The sequence below is a fragment of the Amphiprion ocellaris genome, chromosome 6 (genome assembly GCF_022539595.1).
Source record: "Amphiprion ocellaris isolate individual 3 ecotype Okinawa chromosome 6, ASM2253959v1, whole genome shotgun sequence".
In the NCBI taxonomy this organism is placed as follows: domain Eukaryota; kingdom Metazoa; phylum Chordata; class Actinopteri; family Pomacentridae; genus Amphiprion; species Amphiprion ocellaris.
Window position 1 is genome coordinate 2,407,245 of NC_072771.1, and position 19,189 is coordinate 2,426,433.

Consider the following 19,189-nt stretch of genomic DNA (forward strand, 5'->3'; position numbering starts at 1 on the left):
CCGGGTCGCTCCTGACCAGCTGAGGGCAGCAACTGGCATCAAGGACTGCTGGTGGTATGAGGGGATGTTTGAGCTGCAGTGTTTAGGTGGATGGTACATGTCAAACATTAACATCAATGTCAGGACTCAAGGTTTCCCAGCAGAACAATCATTACAACAAGATGATCGATGTTCTTCACTTCACCTGTCAGTGGTCAGAATGTCGTGGCTGAACATCTACATCAGTGCAGGAAGAACATGAAGGTGAAACTCTGCAAGAAAAACAAACACTGCAGTCTTCATGAGCTGCATCACCACATCCTCATCCTGTCACATGAAATACAGAGACTCAAGCACAGAGAGGAAAGATTTAGTCATTTATTCACAGTTAAGCCCTTGCTCTACTAGGAATAAGGCAAGGGCGACACCTACTGGAGACAACGGGGAACTACGGGAAATGGGAGCAGTGGACACGGGGATCTATGGAAGCTGACAAAACAGCACACTGGGAGTAAAAATGTATTATTTTCAGTCTGAAAGGCTAATTAGCTGACTCTGTTAAGCTACTAATGTTATGATATATCAGCTTGCTGTAGCACTAGCTAAATAGCTAAGATGACTGGATTAATCCAGAAAATCTGTGGCATTTTGCCTCCTTATAAGCCACACTGTAACTCTGAAAATAGTCTATGTTTGAATGTACCGCTTCTACAAACTCTGTGATATGATCCTTGAAACTGGTCAGCTACGTTTCCTCACCTTCACTTCTGTGTCACACCTTGATTTGTCAATTCAACGCTGCCTGCAGCTTTAATTTCACTTTGTTAATTAAACGTGTTTTATCTTCCATGAACCAAAACAATTTAAACAGACAACTGTGGTGTTTGTTTGTTGTTCTGAATGAACACGAATGCAGTGAAAACTCCCAAAGAAATCACAAAAACTACATGACGAGTCTCCTCCGATTTATGTCTGTGGTGTTTTAAAGTGCTTTTAAAAATAAATCTTACTTATATTTGTAGAATAACTTTGAAACACTGTTCTGCTTGGATTAGACTACCTAGAAATATTTTAGCTTTTGTGGTTCAGCCTGTTTATTTCCTTTAAGTTGGTTTTGTGTTTTGTGTTTGGTTGGTTTGTCTCTTTGTGGTGACTTTGACTCAGTTTTCAGTGGTTTTACATCTGCTTGTTTACTTTAAGGTGGTTTTTCTGTTTGGTTTTTTGGGTTGGTTTGTGCATCTTTCTGCACATTTTGAGTCTCTTAGTGGTGACTTTTATTCTTTACAGTGTAATTTTACAGCCATAAAGTAACACTAGCTTGGCTAACATGCCTTAAATTTTTATTCTGGAGTCACTTTGGAACAGTTTGTAATAGTTTTAGATCTGTTTGTGACTGTTTTCAGCCAGTTCCATTGTTTTGCGGTCACTTTACATATCGCTGTGGTGCATTTTGTGTCTCTTTAAAGCCATTTTGCATCTCACTTCCAGCACATTTATAGTCCTTTTGAGTCTTTATAGTCGTTTAGGCTCAGTTTGCAGTCATTTTGCACCGTTTTGTGCTCATTTTGCATCATTTTTGTGTTGGTTTGCAGATGTTTGTGGTCATTTTGAGTCTCTTTACAATCGTCTTCCATCGTTTTTGTGGTGATTTTTCAGCTCGTTGTTATTTTGCATCTCATTTGTGGCTGCTTTGAGTCTCTTTTGCTCAGTTTGCAGTGGTTTTACACCTTTTTGTTTCCTTTAAGTTGTTATTTAATTGGTTTATGCATCTTCCTGGGCATTTAGAGTCTCTCTGCAGTGTAACTTTACAGCCACTAGAGGCCACCAGTCCTTTAATCTGCTGTTCCCTGTTTGCCTCTGAGCTCAAGCAGTGCTGAAGCTGTTATTTCCATCAGCCCTGAAGCAGCTGTTGGTGATGTAATCCGTCTCACAGATGAGATAAGATCCGTCGCCGTGTTCGTTTTCTGCTTCAGAGTTCAGCAGAAACTCCTCCTCACAGCTCGTCTGATGAGCCTCAAACTCATCAAAGTGTCGTTTCGAGACGTCCAGCTGCTCGTCCTCTTTCTGATTAAACCGGCTGTGAGCTTCGTGTCGATGCTGGTCTGAGATCTGTGGAGCTTCAGAAACGTACTCAGAGTCCAGTTTGAGGGTGGCTAGCTGGACGGACAGCTGGACGGACAGCTGGACGGGTAAAGGCGAGTCTTCATGCATCTCCTCTGATGGCAGCAGAGAGTTCGGGTTCACCGTGATGAGACTTTTATCTCCGAGAACATCTCTCACCTGGAAGTCTTCGATCTCCAGGATGTTTTTCTCCACGCATTTCTGTTGAGGAATTAAAGATAAAGATGTTTTTATTTCAACTCTTCAGACCTCCACCTCTAATATGAGACACATGGAATGAAAATATCTCCAAACAACTCTGAGTTTTGAGTCTTTATTGACATTTTGTCTCTGTTTGCAGCAGTTTTACATCAGTTTGTGCTCATTGTATCAATTATACATCTATTTTTGACAAGTTTGTACATCTTTGTGTTCATTTTCTGTCTTGAGCATCTCTTTTGTGGTTTGCTTGGTCTCTTTCTGGTCATTGAGGATCAATTTGCTATAGTTTTGCATTTACTTGTGTGTATTTTGTGTCTCTTTTCGATCAGTTTCATGTCTGTGCTCATTTTGCATCCCTTCTTGACTGTTTTTTTTGTATCTTTCTGGTCATTATATGCCTCTTTGCAGATGACTTGCATCTATTTGTAGTAATTTTCTTACTCTTGATTGCTAATGTGCACTTCTTTAATGGTTGTTTTGAGTCTCTTTGTGGTCACATTGGTTCAGTTTGCAGCAGTTTTACATCTATTTGTGTCCATTTTTCTCTCTTTTCAGTCGGTTCCACCTGTTTGTGCTCACTTGGTAACACATTGCATCAATTATATATCTATTTTCAACTTGTTTGCATATCTTTCTGCTCATTTTGAGTCTTGTGCATCTCTTTTACAGTTGTTTTAAGTCATTTTGTCATTGCAGTCTCCTCACATCTTTACCTGCTCCTTTTTTCCACCTCTTTTTCTGATTGACTTGTGGATATTTCTTGCCATTTTGAGTCTCTTTTGCAGAGAGTTTCCATCATTTGCAGTCATTTTTGTTGGTTTGTGCATCTTTATGACTATTTTCAGTCTGTAGTTGTTTCGGTTTCTTTTTGCAGGTCTTTGTTGTTATCACGCATCTCTTTTATTTTTTGTCACTTTCTGGACATTGAGGCTCAAGTTACAGTAGTTTTGCATTTACTTCAGTTTATTTTGTGTCTCTTTTCGATCAGTTCCATGTCTGTGCTCATTTTGTGCCCCTTTTGACTGGTTTGTGTATCTTTCTGGTCATTATCCTTCTCTTTGCAGATGACTTGCATCTATTTGTAATCATTTTCCTACTCTTTATTGCATATGTGCACCTCTTTAATGGTTGTTTTGAGTCTGTTTGTGTTCATGTTGGCTCAATTGGCCATCTATTAGTATTTATTTAGTTTTGCGTCTTTGTTTTCATTTTGTATCTGTCTGCAGTAGTTTTCCATTTGTGTGTACTCTTTTTGCACCCCTATTTGTTTGGTTTGAGTACGTTTCTGGTCAGACTAAGTCGCTTTGTGGTCAGTTTGTATTTTTCTGTTGTCATTTTCTTACTGCAGTTCTTTTTTTGGTTATTGTGCACCTGTTTTATGGTTGTTCTGAGTCTCTTTAGAGTCACCGTAGGTCAGGTTGCAGTGGTCTATCTGTGCTTATTTTGTGTCTTTTTAGTCGGTTTCATGTTTTTATGATAATTTTGCATCTTGTAGTGGTTCTTTTGGATCTCTTTTCAGGTGTTTTTCATCAAATTTTGATTGATTTTTGCATCTTTTTAACTCTGTAGTTGGTTTCCATGTTTTTATGTTTTTTGTAGTCACAAACTTTCACACAGGGCTGCCTTTGCCTCTCTTTGCAGTCATTTTGCTTGTTCATTTATTTTCTTTGGTTGGTTTCTGTAGGTTCTTGGTTTTGTTTTCATGATTTTGAGCCTCTTTGCAGTTTGTTTGTGTTTCTGTTTGGTGAGCACAGCGTCTTCTTCAACTACATCTAGAACCACTCGGTCAGAAAACCAAACATAAAAGCAGTAAAACTGAGGTTACCTGGAGGCTTGGGTCCATCAGCCACTGGCCTGTGGTGCTTCCTCGAGGGCTGGAGATGGGAGGGAAGAAGTACGACTTGTACCTGCACAGATAAATAAACGGTATAAACTACAGACAACATGCTGCATTAACAGATCGGCAGTTTGACTCCTGAACACCTACACAGTCCTGGAGAGGATGGAGATGATGAAGACGGTGACGGCCAGCAACAGCAGAGGAGTCGCCGTGGCAACAGCTGGAAGTTCATCTGGAGGCCAGGAAAAAAATAATTTACCTTTTTAGAAGCAAAAGCTCTAAATCTGGACAATACTTTATTTATCTGTAAGAATTACAGAATGCTTCTGTTTTTAAAACACACATTCTTCTTCTATCATTACTCCAGCGTCGACTCAGGATTTATTATTTTCCTTTAGACATAAACAAAAAGAATAATGCAGTCGTTTAAGTGCAAAAAATACTGATGTTATACAGTTTTGTAAATGTCAAAAATACTGTTAGTATACAGTCTTCTAAATACTGAAAATATTAATAATATTTTCTGAATTATATTCAGAAAACATTTTATTAATATTTTTTACATTTAAACGACTGTAAATTGTTCATATTTTATGATGGAAAAATGAAACTGTACAATGTAAAAATATGAATAATATACAATATTTTAAGTAGAAAATATATTATTAATATTAATAAATTTATCATTAATATTAATACAGATATTAATAATTTCTTATCTTATCTTAAATTATTAATACTTTCTACATTTAAATACAGATTTTTTTTTTTCATTTTTCATTTTCAAACCTTTATTTATTCTCCAAAGGACATTGAGGTTTCCCTCATTTCCACTGCCATCTAGATTACAGACACATTAAATCCACTGCACAATAAAACAAGTGCAGAATAATCACTGAACAATACTTTCATCAACGATAGGGTAGATAAAATAAAATAATTAAAATAAATGAATAAATAAAAATAAAATCAGGTAAAACAGTTGCAACATGAAACACAATGGTTAGAAATGAAAGTCCTGAACTCTGAAAAGAAGAAGAAGAAGAATTTTTAGAGTGTTGGAGGATGTTCCATGAACTTGGAGCATCAAAAGAAGAAGCTGCTTTACCAAGTTCAGTTCGTGTTCGAGGAACTTTAAGAAGTAGCAGATCAGTTGTATAGCTACCAGCATTCCACTTTAACAAGTTTGAGATTTAAGGTGGTAATTTTCCAACCAGGGCCTTAAAGATATAAAAACCAATGTTTGTTGCTCCTCTTTTCCAGAGAAGATCAACCAACCTTCTCATACAGAACACAGTGATGAGTTCTGTACCCGTCACCAGGAATAAATCTAAGAGCAGAGTGATAAACAGTCCAAAGGCTTTACAACTGAAATATTAATAATATTGTCAATATACTGTACTATATAATGTCTTTTAAATGTAGAAAATCTTAATAATATTATGAATAAATATATTATTAATATTCATAATATTGTCCATATACAGTCTTTTCAATGTAGAAAATCTTAGTAATATTATAAATATTAATAAATATATTATTAATGTTAATATAATAATATTTTCTTATATTATTATCTGTATATTATACTTTCTTCTAAATACAGAAAATATTAATAATAATAATAACACTATTAATATTAAAACAAATATGTTCTACATTTCATAGACTGTATATTATTCATATTTTATCATGTGAAAACTATGAATTACATACAGTCTGTTAAATGCAGAAAATGTTGATAATATATAGTCTTTTAAACATCAAAAATATAAATAATATGCAGTCTTAAATTTTGAAATTATAAGTATTATACAGTCTTCTAAATGTAGAAAACATAAATAATATATAGTCATTTCAATCTAGAAAATATTAATAATATACTGTCTTCTTAATGTTGAAAATATTAATGATATAGTCTTTTTTTTAAAAATGTGGATAATATAGAACACCTGAATAATAAACAGTCTTTTAAATAGAGAAAATACTGAATATTATATTAATAGCATAAAGTATTTTAAATGTAAAAAATATTAATAATATACAGTCTTCTTGTCGAAAAATAATATAACGCAGTCTTTGAAATGCAGATAATATTGATATAATGCAGAATTTACACAATTAATTGTGGAAGATATTTGAATTAAGTAATAATCATTCAGTTTGACAGTAAATAAACTGTAGTTGCAGACCTTCACCCAGTAGGGGGCGCCGCAGGCAGAGAGCATGATGGGAAAAACCCACCACACAGCAAGAAAGAGCCTCCAACTCACCGAAATCTGTCGTCACGGGGACGATGCTCCTGGTGACGTCATCAGCCAATAGCAGCAGAGAATACTGTGTGTAGGGCGTCAGGCTGAAGAAGGTGTGCTGTGATTGGTCGGGCCACAGAGACACACCTGGAAGACACAGTTTCAGTGTTTTTACAGGCTGATGGTGAAATAAAGTTCATAAGAGAGAATTGAACCCACTCTGCCTGTCAGAGTCCGTCCTCAGCATCACTCTGTAGCGCCGCACTCTGATTGGTCCAGACCTCCTTTGCCACGCCCACTTCACGGTTACTGTTGTTTTATTTACAGCAGCAACTTTCAGACCGACGACCTCCAACAAAGCTGAAAACCAAAAGTAGAGCAGACATTTCTCCTTTTATTTCAGGTTTCTACCAGGTTCCTACCAGGTTTCTAGGAGGTTACTCAGGTTTGTACCAGGTTCCTCAGGTTCCTACCAGGTTTCTAGGAGGTTACTCAGGTTTGTACCAGGTTCCTCAAGTTTCTACCAGGTTTCTAGGAGGTTCCTCTGGTTTCTACCAGGTTTCTCAGTTTTCTTCCAGGTTTCTAGGAGGTTCCTCTGATTTCTACCAGGTTTCTTAGTTTCTACCAGGTTTCTCAGGGTTCTACTAAGTCTTTCAGGTTTCTCTTGTTTCTACCAAATTTCTAGGAGGTTCCTCAGTTTTCTACCAGGTTTTCTACCAGGTTTCTCAACTTTCTCAGGTTTCTACCAGGTCTCTCAACTTTCTCAGGTTTCTACCAGGTTTTTCAGGTTTCTACTAGAATTCTACTAGGTTTCTCGGGTGTCTACCAGGTTTCTCAACTTTCTCAGGTTTCTCAACTTTCTCAGATTTCTACCAGGTTTCTCAACTTTCTCAGGTTTCTACCAGGTTTTTCAGGTTTCTACCAGGTATCTCAGGTTTACCTCCATGTTTCAGGTCAGCAGAGAGAGACTGAGGTGGTCCACAGAGTTGGTGGTAAACAGGAATCACAGTGATCAGGTAGGATTCAGCAGAGTCCACATCTGGAACCACATCAGCCTCACAGTCAGTATCTGCAGTCCAGACTGTAAACTGATTATATCAAGTACTGAGTGGAAGTTTAAGGCAACAATAACACCATAAATAACTTCAGTTAACTTCACATTAACGCATGAAAAAACATGATTAAAATGTGTCACAGATTCTTTCATCGCTGTGATCACGATCTTCTGCAGGACAAAGAATCACCTTTAATAAGAGTGGAGGAGGACAAACCGTCCACTGTGGACCAGCGGCTGGTGGACGGATTCAACTCAGAGTTCCACTGAAGGTTCAAGTAGCTGATTGGTGGCACAGAAGATGGACTGATGGGAAACTTCCACTGGACCAGAAGAGCTTCTACATCTGGATACGAGCTGGAAACCCACAAGTTCCTGACGGAGGGAAGATCTGCAGGAAACAGCAGCAGGTTAGGAAAAGAAACAAGATCATCATGACAGATTCTAAACCTCTTCTTTAGAGTTTAATCCTCTGAACTACAGTCTCCAGTTGTTTGTTGTTTCCTGTCACATCTTTTCTTCACTGTAGGTTCATTTTTCACTAAAATAGTCCTGCTTGTCTCAGTTTGGTGTCTTGTTTCAGTCATTCAGTGTCTTCTTGTGGTTCTTTGTCTCAGTTTTTTAGTTCTGTCTGAGTTTTGTAGTTCTGTCCCTCATTTTTGTAATTCTGTCTTTTTTGTAGTTCTGTCCCTCATTTTTGTAGTTCTGTCTTTTTTGTTGATCTGTCTCTCATTTTTGTAGTTCTCTCATTTCTGTAGTTCTTGTTACAGGAAGGGGTCAGAGAACCCAGGTGCAGGCACAGATAGAGGCAGACAGGTGGTTCAAGGGAAAGAGGTTTTTATTTTAACAAAACAGGAACTAAACCAATAGAGAAAATGGGCAACTGAACAGGGGGGAACTAAACCAAATCTATCCTAAATAAGTCACTACTAAAACCAACACCCAGATTACAAAAACGGAAGTCTACAAAACTAAAGTGAATTAACAACACTAACACTACTCACAAGATGGGGAAACTGACAACGGAGGGGAAAACAGGCTGAGGAAAATCCATGAACAGACAAACAGGAACACAACAGAGTCTAAGAGGGGGGAAATCCAGGAGGGGGAACAGCAGAGTCCATGGGGTGAAGCAGTCCAGAGGTGGGAGGCTTAGTGGGGAACAGTATCTATGATCCAACGGGGGCTGAGAGAATGAACAGGGTTTAACAGGTGAGATTGAGGGCAGGTGAGCTGATTACTGCAATGTGAGTCAGGTGCAGTAATCAGCTGAGTGCAGACAGGTGAGCAGGGAGAGACAGAGACAGGAACGAGGAGAGACGACAGACAGAGGGAGCTAAAGGGACAAACAGGTCAAAATAGATGCAGAAAAACCAGGAGGAAGAAAGAAAGAGGGAGAAGGAGCAGAATCATAACAGTTCTGTTCATCATTTTTGTAGTTCTGTGTCTTTTTTGTTGATCTGTCTCTCATTTTTGTAACTCTGTCTGATTTTTGTAGTTCTGTGTCTGATTGTTGTCTCATCTTTGTAGTTCTGTGTCTCATTTTGTAGTTCTCTCTGATTTTTGTAGTTTTGTTTCGTCTCCACGTGTTACTTACCTTTTTTCCATTTTTCCAGTTTCTACAAGCTTTTTCACTGCAACACAATTTCATCTTCTTTCTTTTATGCATAATTTTTTTCATCTTGGTTGTTTAGTTGTGGACATAAAATACATTTTTGTGTCTTTGTGTCTTGTTTTTGTCGTTTTGTGCGTCTTTGAGGAGGTTTTGACCTTTTGTTCGTCTCTATCCTTTTTTACAGCATCTAGAATCAACACAACGTCTGAATTATTACTTCAGGGACCAAATGAAAGCAGAAATTCTGAAAATTATTTCTGTTTCTACAGTTTCTGGCTCTAAACTATTGTGTAATTTTTGCTATCTTTGTGTTTCAAACCTGCCGGCAGCTTTTAGGATTCAGAGAAGTTCAGACACAAACGCAACAGACTTTATAGAAATCACTGAAAACGTTTAGTTCGTGCAGCTTTTTCTAACAAACTCTCCAACTGAGCGGCGTTCAGCTTCTGCTTTTCTGCTGTTTGCAGGTAAATATCAGAAGAGAACATCTGACTGTGAGGAAACTTTATCTGAACATCTCGTCGCTGTTTCCTCCTCTGATAAAAACCCTCGAGTTCACAGGATATTGCAGAAACGGAGCCTCAGTTCTTAAATGTGATGAAAAAAACTGCATCCTGATAATCATTAAAGCTCACATCACTGCTGGTAGTTTTATCTGGTGCTCTGAAGCAGAATTAAAACACTAAATAATCCACTCATCACGTCACAGAGACACAAACTCTTCAAGTTTAAAGGTTTTATATACAAAAAGCACGTCACCAATAAACTGCACTGCAAAGAGGGAATCCAATAAAGTCTGAAACTCTTGTTTAAGGACGATTTCAACACATTTTTTCTCATCAAATATGAAAAAATAACGTAAAGCACCAAGTTTTTTCAAGTGATAATGCAGCTATTTGCATATATGAAGCCAAATATTCAGCATTTCTGTTGTTTTTTTTAACAAGTTTTAAGAAGTTTTTGCTTGTAATTAACAAATTTAATTCATTAACTAAATATTTTCTGTTGTTTCTTGTGTTTGAGTCTAATTTGCTTCATATTTTAAATAAGATTTGACTTAAAAAATCATTTTTCTTTCTCTTTAATTAAAATGCCATTCAATGGTGAGTAAATTCTGAAATTCTCTGTGAGCTTCGGAGAAAATAATTTATTTTCTCTGAGATTGATGCTTAACATTTACTCGAAAAAACCCAAATAAAAAAAAGGATATATTCTAAAATTGAAAATTCTCCGATATTGATTGAAGCCATAAATTTACAAGAAAATACTCGAAAATTGTCTGAGATTAAAAACTCATGAAATGTTGAAAATTTATGTGAAAAAAACTTGAAAATTATTAGAGATTAAAGAGGAAGTTTACTGGAAAAGACAGAAATATTCTCTGAGATTTTAAAGTAGTAAAGAAGTACTTGGAGAATATTTGCTAATCAGAATAAAACACCACAGATTCCTCTTCAAAACTCTAAGTTCTGAATTAAAAAGGTAAGTCAGAGATGGTTGAGCAGAAGTTCTGATGATTCCAGACGGAAAAACCCAAATGTGGCATCACACTTTGGGTTTTTATTGACAAAATCAGACATTTGAGTCGATGAACCTTCGTGTTTTTTACTGTTTCCTGACTTCCCGGGTTTTCTTAGATGAAACTAAAGCTGCTGATTGACCAGAGTCTCACCTCCTCGTCTCTGCTCCACCTTCAGGTGTGCAGCAGGTGAACGTCCGGCCGTGTTGAAGGCGGCGACGCTGCAGTTCCCCTCCTCCACCACCAGGAGCGCCATCGCCCCGGTAACGTTCTGAACCGACCCATCGCAGCTCACCTGGTAACCAAGGATACGACCTCCAGCATCACCGGGGTCAGGAGCCTGAAGACACGTTCAGGAAAAGTTTCTACCAGGTTTCTCAAGTTTTTCAAGTTGCTATTAAGTTTCTACTACATTTCTTGATGAGGTTTCTACCAGGGTTCTACCAGGGTTCTACCAGGGTTCTACCAGGTTCTTGACGAGGTTTGTACCAGATTTTTCAGATATCTACCAGGTTTCTACTAAATTTCTCGTTTCTACCAGGTTTATCAAGTTTTTCAGGTTTCTACTAAGTTTCTCAGGTTTCTACCAGCTTTCTCAAGTTTTTCAAGTTGCTATTAAGTTTCTACTACATTTCTTGACAAGGTTTCTACCAGGTTTTACCAGGGTTCTACTAAGTTTCTCAGGTTTCTAGTAAGTTTCTCAGGTTTCTACAAGGTTTCTAGTAAAATTCTCAGGTTTCTACCAGGTTTCTAGTAAAATTCTCAGGTTTCTACCAGGTTTCTAGTAAGTTTCTCAGGTTTCTACTAGGTTTCTCAGGTTTTTATCAGGTTTCTACCAAGTTTCTACTAAGTTTCTCTTGTTTGTATGAGTTTTCTACCAGGTTTCACAGCTAGATTTGTAGAAAACCTGTTTTCTCCACTATTTCACACAGTTTTACCTTCCACATGAGATAAAGCAGTAAAGATCCATCAGAGTTGGTTTTGTCGAGTCTGTAACAAACATCTGGAGGTTTCGAAGGAGCTGATAAAGAGACAGAACAGAGTTAAAAGTGAACCTCAAACAGTTTGAGTTCTTCTTCAAAATGTTCTGTCTTTAATATTTAACATGTCAAAGAACGCTGCAGGCAGAAGATATCACATCACAGAAACGTTGTATGAAAATCATCTGAGGTCTCCATAACGTTCTCTGAATGCTGATATGAAAACATGATATTAACTTCAATTATTCCTAAACATTTGTTTTTGAACATTTGACTGAAATGTTTTCTTTAAATAATTATTAGAACTTGTAGATACCGTTATCCAGTGTTGTGGGAACGTTATCGACGGAGCTTTTCATGAGGAGCTTTGAATGGGAGTCAGAACATTTAGGATCCAGCCCCTAGTGGAGCTCGGTGGTATTGCACTACTGCAGTGGCCACGTCCATGTTTTCACTGTAATTTCTCTAAACTCTCACCTCTGTCCAGAGTTTTTCCGCTGGTTTCGGAGCTCCAGTCGCTCCAGACACCGACCTTCGGTTTGCAGGAAGCAGCAGCTCTGTAGACGCTGAAGGTCTGGAGATGTTTGATGGTGAAGATCAGCTGACGGTCGGCACCGACAGAAACAGAATCTGGAAGCTGGAAACGAAACACATAAATAAACTAAATTGTGACTGTAAATGAGGAAATCCAAGAAACTCGGCTAATGAATTAAAACATATTTTTCACTTATCAAATGTCAATAATCACATTAAGCACCAAATGCACTCAATTCTTCACAGCAATGATTCAATTTCAAGCATTTTGAACTTGGATTTTTGATGGTTGTTTGCTTATACGAAGTCTGTTTTACTAGTTTTAAGACTATTTTTGCTAGAAATGATCACATTTCACCATTAAACTAGATATTTCTGCAGTTTCTTGTCTTAATGTCTTATTTTAACAAAAGAAAACATGTATGAAACTGAACATTGTTGGGATCATGTATTGTTTCAGGCTTGTTGTTAGAAGATGTTTTTGAAACTGAGATGGATTAAATATTCTAAATTTTAGACTGTATATATGTAAAAAACTCAATACTTTCTTTGCCGTCCTGTTTCAGTTAAACTCAGGCGACTTTAAAGTCAAATAATTCAGTTTCAAACATCTTGAATTTGAATTTCTGACAAACATTTCAACTTATTTTAACCCTGGTGTCGTTCTGCAGGTCAAAATTGACCCGTTTTAAAGTTGAAAATGTGGAAAAAAATATACATTTTCACAGTGAAACTTCTGATGTCCACATTTTCAACATTTTGGGGAAATCTTTGAACATTTTTTGGTGAAAAAAAGAAATGTAAAAAATGTTTCTTAAAAACATTCACACAAAAAACAACCAAAATCCAGCGAAATTCACTGCAAAATATTAGAAGTTTTACTGATATATATGGAATCATTTTAGATATTTTTAGGATTTTTTTTTGGAAGATTTTTACTCATTTTTTGAAAACATTTACAAGAATTTTCTTGCCAAATTTGAGGGATTTTTTAAAAATAATTTTAGGGGAAACTTTTCAAGAATTATTGGAATTTTCTTCCTGAAGGTTTTGCAAATTTTCAGAAATTTGGGGAATTTTTTTTGCTGAATTTTTGGATTTTTTTCAGACAAAGAAACAATATGTTTTGGTGCCTGTAAATGAAGACAACAGGAGACTATTTTTGCTTGCAACTATCAAATATCACCAATAAACTGAATATTTTGTGCCGTTTCTTATGGTAAAGTCTCTTTTTTTCAGTTTCAAGCATCTTGAACTTGAATTTCTGACAGTTTTTGCTCACATGAAGCAAAATCAAAGCTTTATTTTTGTAGTTTTAACATGAGATGCATCACATCACATGAATTAATGCTTGAAATGAGCTAAATTAACCAGTGAACAGCTTAGTTTCCTGTGTTTTTCGTGCTTCTAGTCAGTGATGAGTGTCTGATTCTAACCAGAGTCCACTGGTGAACGTTGTTGAGTTTATATCGAATCCTGCAGCTTCCATCGCTGCTGCTTTTCACCGACACGACCAGAGAATCTTCAGAGCATCCGATCAGAGTCAACGAAGGCCTGGAGGGTTTAACTGAGGAGACAAAGAGGGTTTATTCATCACAAATTAACGTTTTTCTGTCCGTCGTCTGGTCGGTGAGTCCAACCTGCTTCATAGAGGAACACGGTGTGAGGCGAAGACCAGGTTTCTGCTCCTGTCTGGAAGTTCTTCATCCTCACTGAGACGTTGAGGACGGCGGTCGGGTTGAAGATTCCCGAACAGAACGAGATTCTACCTCCGCTGAGAGAGAAAAGGAAAGAAAACAGAGGTTAACATCCGGTAGAATCCTATCCAGACACGTTTTCTTTGAAATTAAATCACCACTTTGATCATTCATCAGGTAGAAACTGCAAACATAGAAGATATCAGTGGATTTTCAATATTCAGATGTGTTTTATTAAAGAAAATGGACCAAATCTAAGCTTATATTTGGATATATTGTATATATTTCATCAACATCACTTTAGTCTACATGTTTCTTTTTTAAAAATTGCACAAAAGTAAACCCTAATCACAAAATTAAGTCTGGATGTTAGTTATGAAACATTTCTATATTTTTATGAGATGGTCCCTGTAGCTGCTGAAAAATGACTTCTTTTGTTTGTTGTTGTGCATTTTTGTGGATCTTTGGTCAGTTTTTATTTTTTTAAATTCAGTAGACTTATTTAAAATTTATTTTAGATTTATCTGATTTATTTTTAATTTATCAGATTTATTTTAGATTTATTGTAGGTTCATTCTAGATTTAGTTTAGATTTACTCTCGACATATTTGGGATTTACTTTAGATTTATATATTTATTTTTATATTTATTTTAGATATATTCTAAATCTATTTTAGATTTCAGATTTATTCTATATATTTTTCCGATTTATTGTAGATTTATTTTAGATTTCTTTCATATTTATTTTTAGATTTATTCCATATTTATTTTAATTTTATTTCATATTTATTTTAGATTTATTCTAGATTTATTTCAGATTTATTCTACATTTCTTTTAGATTTATTCTGGATTATTTTAGATTTTTTCTACATTTATTCTAGATTTATTCTAGATGTATTCTAGATTTATTAGATTTATTCTATATCTTACCGGGTGAAGACCAGCGAAGTGTCCGGTTGGTAGTTTCGGTTTGATTCTTGCTTCCAGCTGCAGGTCACTGATGGAACGTCGTCTGAGGATCTCTGGTAGAAACACGACATGTTCAGAGGCTCTGCAGGAAAAAACAACCAGAAGATCCAGTTTTGAGATTAAACAAAGAGAAATAACAGCTGGAATAAAGGAGAAGTTCCTCACTGTGAGCAGCAGCAGAAACCAAACGTCTGCAGTCTCTCTGATCCATCACACAAACAGCAGCGTTTTCTTTACAGAGTTTCAGCTCTGAGTTCCTCACCGTCATTTCTGAAAGAAAAAAACATGTTGAACACGATCAGATAATCTATAATCAATAACCAGTAAAACTGTAAAAATAATCTGAATTTAAAACCAATTTAATCAATTTAACCATCACACGCTTCAGACTTCTATTACTTTTATATTTCTATTTCCTTGTAGAAATTTTTTTAAAGAAAGAATAACTACTGGTGATTTTTACACCTTTAAGTGAAATGCAAATATACTTCTGCCTTTATTTTTTATTTACATTTTTTTAACTTATTTCAGCTTCTGATTTAATTCTAATCCTTTAAAAAATATTCAAACATTTTTTACTTCTTTTAATTTTCTTTTAATTTCTTTCTATTCATGTTTTATTCTCTTATATTTATCATTTTATTCTCTCTTTATTTTACATCAAAATTTAATTACAAGTCTTTTCTAAAACTTATTATTATGTTGTTTTGGTAAAATATTAAATATTTAACCCTTTAACGTTTAAATAAAATGTAAATATACATTTTACTTTTATAATATATAAATTTTTTCTACTCCTTTAAGCTTCTGATTTAATTCTCATCCTTTAAAAAATACTTTTTATTTTAATTTTTTGTAAAATATGTGAATTTTACCCTTTTAAGCCTTAATTTAAAAAAATAAATCTTTCAGTTTATTCTTCCTTTTTTCTACTTCACTAGTTATAAAAATGTAATTTTTTTTAGTTTTCCATTAATGTCTTTATTTCTGTTTTTAAAGACTGTGACATTAATCTAATCCTGTAAAAATATTTATATTTATATATTTTTTCATTTGTTCCAAAATACATGGTAGTTTTAAACCTTCAAGGTTTGAAAATGTTAAATTTTTATTCTCTTATATTTATCATTGCACTCTTTAAATTTAATTAGGTCTTTTTTTTACTTGTTTATAAAATGCTGAATATTTAACCCTCTCCTCGCCTCTAACTTTTAAGTAAAATGTAAATATATATTTTTTTTTCTTTATTTAAAATTTTAATTTTTTTCCACTCCTTTAAGCCTCTAATTTAAATCTATTCCTTTAAAAATATTTTTATATTTTAATTTCTTTGATTGTTTGGAAAATATGTGAGTTTTACATTTTTAAGTCTTTATTTATTTTTCATTCTTTCATTGTTTTGTTCTTCCTTTATTCTTCCTAATTATGCATTTTTTTCTTTTTGAATTTATGTCTTCATTTCTTTTTAAGTCTCTGACACAAATCTAATTTTGTGAAAATATTCATATTTATATCTAGATTTTTTTTTTTAGATATTTCTTGTAAAATACTCAATACTTTTATACCTTTAATCTTTGAAAATGCTTAATTTTTTATTCTCTTATATTAATCATTGGATTCTCTCTTTATTTTACACTTACAATTAATTAAAGCAAGTATTTTTTTTAAAAAAATCATTTCTTTGTAAAATACTAAATATTTAATCTTCTTCAAGCCTCTTACTTGTAAAATTCTACACTTTAAAGCCTCTATTAATGATTTTATCTTTAAATTTGTTAAAAAATGTGAAAAGAGGACGTCAGATATTAATTTATTTTACTGCCTCAAGTCTTTAAATTTAATTATTTACAGATTTTGTTTTCATCTTTTTGATTTTCTTCTAAAGTACTGAATATTTTTGCACGTTTTAAACTCCAACTTTCAATTTATATTTAATCCATTTTTTCTTGCATTTTCTTGCAATATTATATCTCTAAGTTTCTACAAATTAATTTTAAAAATCTTAATATATAATTTTATCCCTTAAAGTTTCTAATTATTTATTTTTTTAATCCTATTTATTCTTTAAATTCTCTGATAAAACACTCAACAGTTTTAATTTAATTTTTAATTACTTTTAGCTTGAAGTGTCCAGCTTTTAACAAAATTTATTTGATTATTTTCCTACATTATTATTATTATTTTTTTTTTTTTTTTAAAGGGCAGGTTTACCCTCAACAGGAGACTACAAGTTAAAATTATAAAAACAACAAACCGCTACTGCATAATTTGCTGTAAATTACAGATAAATACAAGAAATAAACTTGATATATTTGGACTGACATAAATTAAAAAGTGTTTGACTCACCGAGAGAGAAAACAGTGAAGAAGAAGCCGTTCAGAATCCAGACAGAAAGCTGCAGTTTAACGTCCATCTTAACGTCTAAAAAATAAAAACCAGCTCGTTTTCAACTCACAGAAACATTAAAGTTTGTGCTTCAAAGCGGCTCAGAGTCGATCAGAAACCTGCCGGGACGTCGTCTCTCAGAATGAGGAAGACGAAGTGAACTTGTCAGGAAATTACTCCATTCAACTAACCTCAAACATTAACATATCAGAGGTTTCCTCAGAACTGCTTCTTTTTTCTGCAGCCTGCAGAGTCAAAGTGAGACCAAAGGACCCTGAAGCTGAAAAACAACGTTGAAATAATCAGTCCTGACGACGAACAGAAGCTCAAAACCGAAAACCTCTGGTGTTACTTTAAACACGTGAAGCTTTTTAGGGAGAAAAAAAGAATCAAATGTTGTGAAGATTAATAGAATAAAAGGTGTCATTTTATTTCCTACATTTTGATAAGAGGCTCATCTTCAAGACACGATTCCTTTGAGTCATTTTGGACAATTTTTAAATCGTTTAGGAAAATTTTGAGATATTTTGAAGAAATTGGAATATATTTTTGACACATTTAAATGGTTTGTAACAAGTTTTGATTCATCATGAGGAGGTTTGTGTCATCTTTGGACAAATTTGGAGTCTTTTGGGGCGAGTTTCAAGATATTTTGGACAAATTTTAAATTCTTTGGGACAAGTTCTGAGATATTTTGTTTAAAGACACTTTGACACATTTTAATTGGTTTTAAACACATTTTGAGTCATTTGTACAAGTTTTAAAACCTTTTGGAAACATTTTCAATTGTTTGAAAAAGGCTGGGCGTAAGTTTTAATTTTTAAATCGTCTTGGACACGTTTTGATTTTAAAGATTTTTTTTGATCATTTTGGACAAATTTGGAGTCTTTTGGGAGACATTTTGGACAAGTTTTAGATCGTTTAAATCAAGTTTTGAGTTACTTTGGGGTAGATTGAAGATATTTTGACACGTTATAAATTGTTTTGGACACATTTTGAGTCATACTGAAGAGGTTTTGGACAAATTTGGAGCCATTTTGCACAAGTTTCCAGACATTTTGGACTATTTTTAAATTGTTTAAGATAAGTTCAGATATTTTTGATAAGTTTCAAGATAATTTCGACAAGTTTTGAGTCCTTTTAAAGATTTTTTTCTTGCCATTTTTGGACACATTTTGAGTCTTTTTGCACAGATATGAGTAATTTAGCATCATTTCTGTGATGTTTGGAAACTTTATCAAACGTTTCAGACAATTTCTGAGCAATTTTAAACCATTGTTGAATAATTTTGGGTAATTTTTTGTAATTTTGGAAAAATTTTGCATTATTTGTCCAAAATTACTCAAACCCTGTCCTAAACAATTCAAATTTGTCCAAAATGATTGAAAACTCAACCCAAAAGACTCCAAATTTGTCCAAAAAAGACCAAAAAAACTCCTTACTCAAAACATGTCAAAAGATTTTTTTAAAAACTAGGCAAAGTATCTTGAAAATTCCCCAAAGTAACTCAAAACTTGTCCAGAATGTCTTAAAACATGTTCAAAAAGACTCCGAATTTGCCAAAAATGACAAAAAAACATTAAAATGACTCAAAATGCGTCCAAAACAATTTAAAACCAAAGTAGCTCAAAACTTGATTGAAACTATTTAAAATTTGTAGAAAATGACACAAAAATTGTCCAAAGTGATGCAAAATCAGTGAAATGAGTCGCGTCTGGAAGATGAGAAAAAAATGACACCTTTTATTTGCTAAAACTTGTTATGACCAAAACTGATGAAGTTCTTAGGATCAGAAATGATGGGAAAAGTCCATTAAAAAGTGATAAATTTGAACCTTTGAAGGCCTGAAACTCTGAAAATATTCACAGTATGAAGGTAGAATTTTTATTAAATGAACTGAAGTTCCTGTAGATGAAAAACCAGACGATTCTGAGGAGGTTTGGGTGGAACTTAAGCATAAAAACCTCAAAATTGTACTTGAAATTTGGGACATTTTTGTCGATATTTTCAACCTAAACTTGTCTAGAAATCACAAAGTCGG

At 34.3% G+C, this 19,189-nt stretch overlaps 1 protein-coding gene across 2 annotated transcripts; it reads right to left on the reverse strand.

Annotated features, from left to right (window-relative positions):
* Positions 1–343: 343 nt before the first annotated feature.
* On the reverse strand, positions 344–19,142 carry LOC111587984 (interleukin-6 receptor subunit beta). 2 transcript variants are annotated; one of them, XM_035942829.2, is made up of 15 exons: positions 17,110–19,142; positions 14,928–15,032; positions 14,724–14,844; positions 13,736–13,869; positions 13,532–13,662; positions 12,039–12,198; positions 11,520–11,602; positions 10,735–10,921; positions 7,638–7,838; positions 7,334–7,432; positions 6,613–6,753; positions 6,415–6,540; positions 4,289–4,373; positions 4,127–4,208; positions 344–2,301 (listed from the first exon to the last, which is right to left on the reverse strand). In XM_035942829.2, the coding sequence occupies exons 1-15, from the start codon at positions 17,174–17,176 to the stop codon at positions 1,843–1,845; spliced, it is 2,181 nt and encodes a 726-aa protein (XP_035798722.1). In that variant the 5' UTR covers positions 17,177–19,142; the 3' UTR covers positions 344–1,842. The 2 variants fall into 2 exon arrangements, with proteins under 2 accessions (XP_035798722.1, XP_035798723.1); XM_035942830.2 differs by having other exon boundaries at positions 14,724–14,815; positions 17,110–17,143.
* Between the last annotated feature and the right edge of the window lie 47 nt (positions 19,143–19,189).

Coding starts and splice junctions, on each gene's coding strand:
- LOC111587984 (XM_035942829.2), bottom strand. CDS start 17,176: ATGGACGTTAAACTGCAGCTTTCTGTCTGGATTCTGAACGGCTTCTTC. Junction 13,663..13,735: donor CGTGTTCCTCTATGAAGCAG/GTTGGACTCACC, acceptor TTGTCTCCTCAG/TTAAACCCTCCAGGCCTTCG. Junction 12,199..13,531: donor ACGTTCACCAGTGGACTCTG/GTTAGAATCAGA, acceptor TTTCGTTTCCAG/CTTCCAGATTCTGTTTCTGT.